At 40.7% G+C, this 13,334-nt stretch overlaps 1 gene segment (V, D, J or C); it reads right to left on the bottom strand.

The window, feature by feature from the left end:
* LOC138238202 (Ig heavy chain V region 5A-like) lies at window positions 1–454 on the bottom strand. The segment is given in 2 exon segments: window positions 1–314; window positions 409–454. Coding segments are annotated over 2 exon segments (360 nt in total).
* Between the last annotated feature and the right edge of the window lie 12,880 nt (window positions 455–13,334).

Here is a 13,334-nt window from a genome sequence, read left to right as displayed (position 1 = left end):
TCACTGTGGTCCTCGGGCACAGTAATACACAGCTGTGTCGTCAGACTGCAGGCTGTTCATCTGCAGGTAGACTGAGCTGCCAGACTTGGAGATTGTGAACCGGCCCTTGATGGAGTCTTCGTATTCTGTGTTAGCATTGTTGTAAATGAGTGCCAGCCCCTCCAGTCCCTTTCCAGAGGGCTGACGAATCCAGCCCGTTGCATAGCTGCTATCCGTCAGGGAATATCCACTGACTGCACAGGACAGCCGCAGGCTCTGTCCTGGCTTTCCGATCTCCGAGCTGGACTGGGTCAAGACCACATCACAACTGGCATCTGCAAAACCAGGAAACACAAAACAACCTCTTACTAGACATCAGAGACACAATATATACAGCAGACTTAAACAAAGCCAACAGGAAACACTCACGTTGCACAAACATCAAGACCAGTAATACTCCTGCTGAGAGACTCATGTTTGTCTCAGGACTGTGACTGTGAACCCTGGACAGACAGTACAGGTTTCCTCAGGGAGCCCCTGTTCATCTGTGTTTAATATGCCTCTGCCTCTCACTTTGCATGAGGGATTTGCATGAAGTTTGAGAAACAGGAAGCTCAGCTCTTTTCTCTTCCATAAAATCATTCAGAGCTATAGAGACATGATCTACGATGTCTCACTTTAATGTATACGTTTGGATATGTGTACATGAATGGGTGGGTGTATATGTACCTGTATAAGATCTTTCTGCACAGAAATGTTGTTATGTTTTTTTTTGTAACATCTGTTTTTTAACAAGTTCTGTCAGTTTTTTTGCCAGTACCATATTCCTCATGTATACTACATTTATATTAGTATCGTCGGTCAATATCTGCACATTATCGGAATAGAGGACAATACTGAACCAGAGCACTGCAAGTCCAGATGAAACCTGGCTTTTCTGCAATTTGCAGAACCAATTTCCCTTTAGAAAGAACTTGTTCCCCACAGTGACAAGCGATAAGTTTTTCAGATTGCTTTTCCACATTTCATCATTTGAAAGAATCTCAATGTTTAATACCTGATAGAAAAGCATAAATAAATATTTTACACTGATTGCTTTACACAACACATCCTGTATGGTTTCTTATATAAATTATTTTACACCTTAGAATGTTGCATCTTAAAAAACATAGATTTGTCTAAATATTTTATTTTATTGATATCTCTATTAACAATTTAATAAGTAAAAATACAAAACATATTTCTAGATGTCGCTGGAGAATGTTGATAGCAGGGTCATCATGTGAAAATGTGTGAAAACATTGCGCAATAGGATAGCCTATAAAAAATGTTTTCAGATTTTTTTCAGAAATTCATATATATTCACATATAGTTTTGTTGTTTTTTCGTTGATTAACTCAAATACTCAAATAAGGAATCAGTTCTGTAATAGCTGTTATAGACTCAGTAGCAACTGTTCAAAACTGACAGTAAATTCTTGAGCTAGGAGTTATTATTGGTGTCGCTAATGAATTTGAATCTCTACTTCCCATGTCGTGGACTTTTCATGTTCCCAATCCTAAATCAATTAAATACCTTATTATTTATTTTGTAGGGTGAACAATCCTCAGCTATCAAAGTTATTAAAAATCAGTGGAATCAATTGGAACCTGTAATGAAGTCCCAAATTCCTTTGACCTTGTTCGTGACCTTAATTAGAAACCAACCTGCTGAAGACTGGGATAAGTTTGGCCTGCAACCATTTCAATACTTTGGGAGCACAGTTAAACATCAATTGTAAAGGTTGTATACGATGTTCACGGAGGATCAAAACTTTATTTGATGTGATTTTGGGACCCAAATATTTAAAGATCTCTATATGTGATGCTTTTATTATCGTAATGAAAGAGAAATACTGAAATAGACAAACTGCATAGTCTCCCTAGTATAATCACTTCATGTAGTTCCTTCAAATTCAGTACATTATGTGGTTTTTGGACCATCTGTTCACTGGACTTGATCACTGTGTCTGTAGCACAGTAATACACTGCAGAGTCTTCAGTCTTTAAGCTCCCCATCTGTAAGTACAGTGTACTTTTGGAATTGTCTCTGGAGATGGTGAATCGTCCCTGTACAGACTGAGCATACATTGTACTATCACCATCATAATTGATGTAGGCCAACCATTCCAGTCCTTTCCCAGAAGGCTGTCTGATCCAGCTCAAAGTTCTATCGGTAATCGTATCTCCATCATCATCCTGACCAGAGCCCTGACAAGACAGTGTGAGAGACTCTCCTGGCTTTTTAACCTGAGGATCTGACTGGGTCAGAACAATGTCAGATCGGACACCTGGAAACAGAAAACAAAGTCAGACAGTTGCTGGTTGTTGCTGGAGTGGCTGTCTTTCTACTTGCGAGCAGATACTCACCTGACAAACACAACACTATCATGAGGAAAAAGCTCAATGTCTGCATTGTGACCTGTTAGCAATGCAAAGAAAGAGAACTTCGGTGTTAGCTGTCTTCCTTCTCTTGTGTGGCTCTTGTGTCAGAGGGTTAAATAACAAGAGGAACTGGTAGATTTGCATAAACATCTAGGACAAAATATTTATAGAAATATGCTGTATTGTTGTGTGTATTTGTGCACAGTTTATATAGCTGCTTCTGGTATGTCAGTAATTTAAATAGACAAAGAAGGTTCAGACTCTCTGAGGATCAGAGTGGTTTGTAAATGCTGTATATTGTTCATTGCATATGATGATTTTCTTACAGTGTTGATTTGATTCGATTAATTTCAGTTAGATTCAATTTGATTCAACTTGATTCGATTCAATTCAGTTCAACTTAACTCAAATACTATACTATAAAATAAAATACTTTATTCATTCCCAGGGTGGCAATGTAAGAAGGATTTATTGCATTTCTTTCAGTAAAAATATTTTGGATTCATTCATTCAATTTTAAATCATGAGTATATCACAAGGTTAAAGGTGTTGGTTATAGAACTTGGATTTTTAATTTGAGTCACTTGACAAATATATAGGAGACACACTGGATAAAATTATAAAAAGAAGTATTATCTATTATTATGTTTTTATCATGTGTTTAAAATTGCCATCCACATCTGAACAGGACTTGAATTTCATGTGAAGGAAGTTAATAAGAATTTCTAATTTCTCTGTGTATCTGTGATTATGTATGTATTTGACAAAGATATACTACATTGTCTCACAGTACCCCCTACTGACTAATGTGCATTACTGATTTCAACAAGCAGAGCAAAGCCTACAGTCACTGTAGCCAGGAATGCAGCAGTTCACACTCAGAGTACGCTTGCTTGTTTGGAAACATCTTTAAAAATCTAGTTTGAATGGAGAGAAGTGTATTGAAATGTGAACTTAATTGATAAAAAATTCACTTTAAATATTGCTAAATGAGAAAGACCCTCTAAGACAAATCAGAAAAAAAAAACAGTTAATATCTGCATACTGGCATATGTGATGTTCTTGGACACTAAAATTACTGTTTAATGTCCCAAAGGGTAACATCTACATCTTCACATTCAGTGTCAATGGGACAATCCTTCAAAACACAATTTTGGAATCAGTTCAACTTAACACTGTTCAACTTCTAACTTAGAACACTGTAGAAATAGTTTTGGTACAAGCAGTATATCAACATCTTTTACTGCCTCTATAGCACAGTAATACACTGCAGTGTCTTCTGTCTTTTCTCTATAAATGCACTCTTCAATTTGGAATTGTCTCTGGAGATGGTGATTAGTCCTAAGCACATGGGATATAATCTGTGCTTCCAACAGTATTACTGATGTCACCTAACCAGTCCAGTCCTAGGAAACTGTTGGATCAAGTTCACATAACAGTATTGAACAGTATTGATATCTCCATCCTTGTCTTGTCCAGATCCCTGACAAGACAGTTTGACAGACTCTCCAGGCTTTTTAACCCAAAGACTGGACTGGGTCAGAACAATGTCAGACTGGACACCTGGAAAGAGACAAATCAGAGGTAATATCTTCAAGTAGGTAGCTGTGTCAGCATGCGTAGGCTGCAAAGGAACAAGAAAAGGTTTATTCCATGCTGGAAAGAGAAGCTCCTCCAGTCCTTGGGGCTCATCATTAGGGTAAGGATGTCACGAGGCCCACCAAGCACCAGGAAACCCTACGTCAGATCACAGATCAATCCTGCCCTGCTCTGTCTTGCCAGCACATAGCTTAACTCATCAGGGATGTCTGACCAAAGGAATTTTTGAGTATAAAATTCTTAATTCACATTAGAAATTTCCAGATTAAAACTGTAATTCCAAATGTTTCTTTGATGTTTAGTTCACAATAGTACATACGTATTAACTTGTGTCTGAGAATAAAAAAGGAAATTAAGTACATGAGACTGATAGAACTTATCAATGAATTTCAGGTCCTGTTTTGTGTCTGCGTGTTTATACAGGTTACAAAGTAAGCTTCAGACAAAGAAAGGGGATCCACTACACCCAGTGCCCAAGTGCAGCCTCATCAATGTGACAAAGTGTGCCATTCTGCAAGCAGACTCACAGGAGATAATGGGAGGAGTGAGAAACTGCTTTACTTACTAAATCAAAGTGGGTCTGTAAGGTGGCCAACTCTACTCTTATATACAGTGTCGTGGGATCTGTAAGGACCAATAGTCAGGACCTGTATTAGAGTAACACTTAAGTTAGATGAAACATTTTACATACCAGATGTAGAAACCACACACTTTCATTCAAATCACACAATATCAATGTCTACCACTGATTCCCTCCCAGAAGTTCCCTGAGAGGCTGAGCTTACTTTCTCAGGAGATTAGAAAACTGAAATGTCATCTACAACAGGTGTCTGTTGCTTCAAAAGTACTCAGGCCAGAGTCAGGAAGTAACCCAGGTCAGATTCTACATGGTGACCCCAGATTGAATTAGTTTTGAAATTTATAACATCATGACTGAGAATTAAGGAAACTAGATAACTGTTTATTGGTCATAAATGTATATAAATATTTATTTCATGTAGGTTTCAGAACTTGATGTGCTGGCTGACTTGTGGTCACATCACTTACATGTTCACCCTATGGAAACTCTCAGTTCAGCTGTTTGGTTTATTTTTTAAAAAGTGAAAGCCTCCATGTAATGGCAGGCTTCCTGTTTGTGAATGAAACCTGTTACACTTGAGGGATTTTGTCAGGGCTCAGGCTTCACTTCTCTCACTGTGAGTCTCGAGCACAGTAATACACAGCAGTGTCTTCAGTCTTCAGGCTGTTCATCTGTAAGTACAGTGTGCTGCTGGAACTGTCTTCAGAGATAGTGAATCGTCCTTCAGCAGACTGGGTATAGTAAGCTGGATACCCATGTGTGCCAACTGTCGCCACCCACTCCAGCCCCTTGCCAGGAGCCTGTCTCACCCAGCCCATAGCATAGCTGCTGAATGAGAATCCTGACACTTTACAGGAGAGTCTGTGAGATTCTCCAGGCTTTTGATTGCAGGTTCAGACTCAGTCAATGTTATTTGAGACTGGACACCTGTAAATCAGACAGAAATTGAAATTAGAATACAGAACTAAAGAAACAGAATAAGAGTAAAATATAATTAAGACATTTTTTAATGCACATTTTAATTCAGTTAACAAAACTAATTTTACACACAATGGAATATTAAAGACCCACCTGTTATAGCTCCTAAAAGGAATACTGATGAAAAAAACTAAATCATTGTAATATCTTCTGTTATATCAGAACAAGACTGAGCAAATTCACCAGTCAAAGCCGTCTCTCTGCTCAGGTTTCCTCACTGACAGAGAATAAGTGGAGTCTGAGCTTGGTGAGTTTGCATATGCTGGAGGGGAGGGGCTGGTCTCTACACTTAAATAGTAGTAAACCAGGTCAAGCACTTTATTTTTTTTAAGAGCGTTTCTGTTGACACGTAACAAGCTCGTTTCTTTCTACCATGATATCACCGTGACCAAATCTGTCTTTAAACACCAGGTCAAGCACAGTGGTGCGATCCTGACACTTCACCCAAAGTGCAGACTTCACCTCCCTCACAGTGTGTCTCTTATGCAATGGCAGGTACACACTCCAGTTCGTGGTTTCTATGTTCTGGTCCATCGTCAATCCAATGTGTTTGCAATGTGCTTTCCTGAATCCGAGCTTGGAATTTCTCACAGTTCAGCAGATTTTAGAACCTCAGAGAATCTTAATGCTCTCACAGTCCTGCATAATCAGCAGTGCAATTTCAGCAGTCTGATCAAACTCTAATTCACGAGGAATGACGGCAGCCGAAAGCTTGGGAGAAATTAGAATAATTTATTGAGATGTGGAGATTTGGCGTAACCCGCTTGGCTGAGGGCCAACCTCCCGGCCGTTGGACGGGGAGGATAGGACCCCCATGCGACCAATGGGGTAGCTGCAAAGGTGGAGAGGGGGTGGAGGAGGGATGCAGAAAACGAACGAGGAAGAGGAGAGGGTGAAGTTTGATATATATGGAGACCGGTTGCTTACGTCAGGATTAGTGAGAACTGTGGCAGCTGTGTCAAATGAGCTCGGCTGCTTTCATTCCTCCCGAACTTTCATTAAAAACTCCATTTAAAGTGGGGGAGAGGTGCAAATTGAATAGTGAGCTTCACTGGAGTGCCTCGCCTGGCTGAGGAGAAACACAGCCCATCCGGAAGCATGGGACTGTCCATCCTCCCCTGCAGTAATGGAGGTCCCAATGAGGACAAAGATGGGACATAGGGAGGGATGAGAATGCAATGGGTCAGCTAGAAGTGTAAAACGTATATGTAAATCACCAAAAGTGGGTGAGATTAGGCAGACTATACCCTTTAATAACCAAGTCTCAAAATGAATAAACACACTTAACACATGTACTGCAGCTGTTCTGTGCATGATTTCTCAAGTGCGGGTTAAACTCCAGGGTTCGTACAACGACACCTTAAAACCATGTGATCTGCTGCCACCTAGCGGTTCTCTGTTTAAAAACAGCAAAAAACAGCACAAAACTTTGGTGTTCCAGCAGCACTGTAAATCATTTTGCACATAATTATAGTTCATCTAGGCTGTACATGCATTTTGATTAGTTTTGATTAGAATTCAGTGCTAAAGTAAAACAAATGCAGTAAGTTTGAAAATCTTCCAATTGACAGCAATGATTTGATTAATTTCATCTCACTAGTGCAGCGTCAAGGCAGGATACACCAGGATACACCATACATGTAACGTCAATCAATCTGCTGTGATACTAGTGCAGCATCAAGGCAGGATACACCATACATGTAACGTCAATCAATCTTCTGTGATACTAGTGTCATACATACAGCTGTGTCTTCAGCTCTCAGGTTGCCTTGACGCTGCACTAGTATCACAGCAGATTGATATTACATGTATGGTGTATCCTGCCATGACGCTGCACTAGTATCACAGCAGATTGATTGACGTTACATGTAACGTCATCTTAACGTTACATGTAACGTCAATCAATCTTCTGTGATACTAGTGTCATACATACAGCTGTGTCTTCAGCTCTCAGGTTGCCTTGACGCTGCACTAGTATCACAGCAGATTGATATTACATGTATGGTGTATCCTGCCATGACGCTGCACTAGTATCACAGCAGATTGATTGACGTTACATGTATGGTGTATCCTGCCTTGACGCTGCACTAGTATCACAGCAGATTGCTTGGCGTTATATGTATGGTGTATCCTGCCATGACGCTGCACTAGTATCACAGCAGATTGATATTACATGTATGGTGTATCCTGCCTTGACGCTGCACTAGTATCACAGCAGATTGATATTACATGTATGGTGTATCCTGCCTTGTGTCAGTTGTGTGCCAGGATGCTCCTCCATGACTCTGAGTTGTATAACGTGGTCAGAAAATGGATGGAGAGAGTTATATTGTCCTGTGCTTTTGCCGCCCCCTAGAGGTTTCCGAGTTCATAGTAATGATGGCCGCACTCCATGATAAAGGAGAAGTTGCTTCTGAGGGTGTTCTTTGTTCACAGTAGAATATGAATCTCAAATTGATGTACATTTGGATTACTACAAGATCTGAATTTGCACCACAGTGATAGAATGTATTTTAAATAATCCTTTGGAATAGAAGGGCTGTTTCAAGGTTTATATGTGATTAAAATAGACCAGATATACAGTTTGAATGTATCTCCTTCAATGATCTCAATATATGGTAGTATCACAGTATGAATACAACTATATTATATACTAGAACAAATAGTGCTATACAACTGTACATCCTGTGAGGACACTGGATTTTTTCAAGTACCAGGTAAACTCCTGGGATCCTACTAAAATACTTTAAAATCATGTGGACTGCTGCCGCCTAGTGTTTCTCTACTCAAAAATGTAGTAAAAATCTTTTAATGTTCCAGCAGCACTGAAAAATCTTTCACACATGCGTTTATATACTTAATCTAGGCTGTGCATACATTTTGATTAGTTAAAAGTTGTGTGTATACAAGTAAAAGCAGTGATATAGAAGATGTTTAGAAAGATAGTGATTCGATCAATTTCTTCAGACATATTTTAACCCAAAGGCTATCTGCTTCTTCTATTTTAACACCATGATCATTAACATGTGGTTCAGATGTTTCCTGTTGTGTGGAGAGGGGCTCAGTGCTGAGGATAGGTTTTTGTACGGCCTCTTGGTTCAGTCGTGTCACTGTGTTTCTCGCACAGTAATACACGGCTGTGTCTTCAGCTCTCAGGTTGTTCATTTGTAAGAAGAAGGTGCTGGAGGAGGTGTCCATGGAGGCAGTGAAACGTCCTTGGACTGAAGAGGCATAATACTTGCTGTTGCCTTCATTAACATACCTGGCCAACCACTCAGGCCCCTTCCCAGGAGCCTGTCGGATCCAGCCTTTCCAATAGCTGTCTATCTGGAATCCAGACACCTGGCAGGACAGTTTCAGAGACTCTCCTGGCTTCTTCAAATCTGCAGAGGCAGGCTGGGTCAGTGTAATGCTGGACTGGGCTGTAACAGCTGTGGGAACAAACAGACATCAGATCAGATTCAAGCATTGTGAATGAAGCTCATACAGCAAGCGACACAGAACAGGAGCAATTTTACCTGAAAGTCCCAGCAGAAGAAATCCCAGCATGCTGACATAATTCATGGTGTACTGGTGCTCACTGACTATGCTGAGGAGCTGCAGCTTGACTGTCAGACAGTGAAAGGACTGTCTCTTATGTACAGGAAGAAGTGAAGAATTTGCATGCAATGCAAACAATTTTGAATATTTAATACTGCTCTTATTGTTAACCAGAGTGTTGAAATATTCTTCATTACATCTCATGTCTGTTTAATTTAACAGCATTGAAATGATCAGATGGGAGTTCTTTCAGCATTGATATTGCATTTCTTCTGTTCTCATTACCTTGTAATTCAGCATGACCTTATGCAGTCCTTCATCAATCTGAGACTCATAACGACTAAATTTGACTAACTTGTCGTTGATTTCAAAGGAGAGGCAATCTGACCAAGAGCTCTAAAGGTACAGTATGAACATGACCATAATAATATTCATAAGTTGATCAATATTCCTGCTGCCGTTTGGGCAGATGAAAAGGTGATATCATTCATAACTGATCATTTTTTAGTGCAGAGATCACCAGTTGTAAACTATGAGGTTTGTTTCAAGTAACAGCATTGACCATACATTTTAGATTCTCAAATTATGTTTTGCATTCCACAATCAGCAAAGATAGCTGACATGGAACACTGCTGAAATGGGCGAACCCTCTGATATGAATTAACAGAGGACTAAGATCTCCGAGATTGTCATACATTTTAGAAACCAGCACCTGCTGTCAGCCACCTGCCAGAACCAACTAATGTGTGTAGCTATTTCTAGTGCTGGAGTTTTTTTTATGCTCACAGTTTGCAGACACACACAGACACAAACACGCACAACAACCTAGGCCACTTTTCCCTGAAACTAGCTAACCTAATGGTTAACCTAACTAACTAGTTAACCTAATGTCTTTGGACATGGGAAACTTGAGGAAACCCACACAAACTTGGACAGAACATTCAAAGTCCTCAGAGATTGTTTCCCAGCCTGGAATTGAACCCAGGGTGCCATCGACGTGAGGCAGCAGTGCTACCCAATGTGCCCCCATCGTCCCCTGTGGTCTTGCAGTGTGCACTAAAATAATAATAATAATAATTGCTTACACTTATATAGCACTTTTCTAGACAGTTCACTCAAAGCACTTTACAGGTAAAGGGGATCCCCTCCACCACCATTGTGCAGCCCCACCTGGATGATGCTCCAGTACTCTCACCACACACCAGCTTTCAATGGGGAGGAGAACAGAGAGATGAAGCCAGTTCATACATTGGGGTTATTAGGAGGCCAGGACTGGGAAAAGCTAGGAGGAAACTTGGCCAGGACACTAGGGTAACACCCTTACTCTTTTCAAGGAACAACCTGACTTTTTAATGACTGCAGAGAGTCAGGGTCTTGGGTTTACGTCTCATCCAAAGGACGTATCCAGGAGGTACGATTGAAGCAAACAATCCGAAGCAAGAGGCGAGGTCGTGGTCAAAAAGAGTAAGGTAGGTCGACATACCAGTACTCTGGTGGCAAACAATGCGAGACAAGAGGCGAGGTCCAAAGTCGAAAGGCTAAAGGGCATTCCAGAATCCAGAATAATATAAGGTACAGAAAACGCCAGGTAGAGCTCTCACCGAATAGACTCAATACCGAGCAGAGAGAAGCAGGTTAGGATGATTTAAATAGTGCTGCCGCACGGTAGAGCGTGTGCTGATGGATTAACACGTGCGGTGGCGCTTGTTATTATTATTAAACCGCTGCTGGCACTGGTTAGTTCTTTTGTGAGATGATCTCCGCTGGTTGGTGGTCGTGACATGAACAGCAGCAGCAACAACAATAAGTTAACGTACATCTCAGGGAAAATGAAAACACATCAGTGTGAGGCAGTGGTAGGGTTAGAGTTCAGTAATCTGACAGCTTGTGGGAAGAAACTTTCTCAGAACCTGGACGTTCGTGCCTTTATGCTCCTATAACACTTACCAGAGGGAAGGGGGGAGAAAAATGAGAAACAAGAGTAATGAAGCCAGTTAATGACTACAGAGAGTTAGGACATTGGTTTTATTTCTCATTTGAAGGACGCCACCTTTTTACACTATAGTGTCTCCGTCACTATACTGGGGCATCAGGACCCATGTAGACAACAGGGTGAGCACACCCTGCTGGCCCCACTAACACCTCTTCCAGCAGCAGCCTTAGTTTTTCCCAGGAGTCTCTCATCCAGGTACTGACCAGGCTTACACCTACTGAGTTTCAGTGGGCAGCCAGGTGTGAGTTGCAGTGTGATATGGCTGTATTGAGCGTTTTGTTTTTATTTCTACCTTATGATACGTCTAAGATAATGCCTTGGACTGGGCTGCCAGTCTTTGTGGAGCCTGCCATGTTCTCCCCATGGGTTTTCTCTGGGAGCACCACTTTCCTGCTGACTTGGTCAACTCATGTCTCAACAGTGTCCCTGTGAGTGTGTGTGCACTGTAATGAACTGGCACCTCCTCCACAGCTCCCCCTGGTGGTCAATGTCATAACGAAAACCCATTAGCAGTTTTCAGGTCCAGGTTTGTGTCTGTGTGTTTGTATTGGTCACAAAATAACCTTTAGAGATGATTGGCTGTACCCAGTACAAATGTCCAGCCTCATCAAGGTGACACTGTGACAGCCTTTCTGCACCAGCAGCCCGACTTGCACATAAGGGAGAAGAGTCAGAATCTGCTTCACCCATTAAATCAAAGTGGAATTTGAGGCTGGTTGGACTGTACATCCCTACTCTAATGAACAGTGTCCTGACCATCAGACAGTCAGAACCTGGGTTAGAGTAAAACTTATGTTATGCGTTACTGCATTTCATATATGATATATATAATACCATTGTTAAAAACTAAACAGATTCTCAGTGTTTCATCTAGAAATTCCCTGTACATTTATTGTCTCTTCTGCCCTCAGAAGGATACAGCAGGAAGAACAGTGAAACTAAAATTAAGCAACAATCTCTTTCAAGCTCAATAACTCCCTTGACTGAATTCAGATTCGTTTTAGTTCTTAGTGTGGAGACCCTGCCAGTGGAGAGATGTGTACAGTAACACCTCCATTAAAAACACACACACCCCGTGTTAATAAGACACTATGAACCACTGATTGCCTAACAGGTGTTTTATATCTGAGGGTCTTATTTTCTCAGGTTTCCTGTACAGTAAATCCCTTCCCTGATGGGATTATTTTTATTGCAACTCAGTGGTTAAAGCAGGAATGCACGGTGCTTTCTGTTGAGTTTTATTATTCCTCTTTCTAACGTCCCCTTTCAGTTTGTGCACTCAAGGGTTTTTGTCAGGGCTCTGGCTTCACTTCTCTCACTGTGAGTCTCTAGCGCAGTAATACACAGCAGTGTCTTCAGTCTTCAGTTGGTTCATCTGTAGGTTCAGTGTGCTTTTGGGATTGTCTCTGGAGATGGTGAATCTTCCCTGGACAGACTGGGCATAGTTTTTAGTGGTGCCTGCCCAATAGCTGATGCGTGCAACCCACTCCAAGCCCTTTCCAGGAGCCTGACGAATCCAGTGCATGTAATAGTCGCCAAAGGTAAATCCCGAGGTTTTACAAGACAGCATATGAGATTCTCCCGGTTTTTTAACTGCTGGCTCAGACTCGGTCAATAGGATTTGTGATCGAACACCTACAAGGAGAAAATAAAGTCGTTAAAGTTCCTAAGCTCTTTCGTACATTGAGGCCAGTTGTTATAATTTGCTTGATCATTTGTTATTATCGCATTAAAAGAAAAGACTCACATGTTAAACAGGCCACTGCAGTTGTAAGAAGGAGTAAGATCTTCATTGCAACTTAGCTTGCTGTTCCTCAGTTAAAGGGGAAAAGCTAGAATTAATTCTGAGTTGATCAAGTTAAATATGTCTTGACTCACCAGCAATTTGCATGTGTGTGTCAAAGGGGTGGGATAGTTTTGACTTGGTGCTGCTATTTAGGGGTTGAAAAAATAGTTATATTCCTTTGTGTTTAGATAAGCTAGTCCTGCCTGAACTCCGGGAACCACAAGCAGCTGGTTAAAGAAACCGCATAAGTATTTAATACATGACATGATTGGATTAGTGGATCTGCCTTGATATATGAAATATCTTAATTTATATTACTGCATTTGAAAAATAATATTTCAGACATGTAGACATATGTACATTCATATTTCTTTTTTTGAATATTTTAAGTTTTTGAATATTTAAAAAAATGTCAAACGGAATATTCTTAGTCATTGAATTTCATATTGTGTTCCA

Source organism: Lepisosteus oculatus, chromosome 4 (genome assembly GCF_040954835.1).
Source record: "Lepisosteus oculatus isolate fLepOcu1 chromosome 4, fLepOcu1.hap2, whole genome shotgun sequence".
In the NCBI taxonomy this organism is placed as follows: Eukaryota; Metazoa; Chordata; class Actinopteri; order Semionotiformes; family Lepisosteidae; genus Lepisosteus; species Lepisosteus oculatus.
The sequence above is the reverse complement of the archived record's forward strand: the minus strand, read 5'-3'. Positions and strand labels throughout refer to the sequence as shown.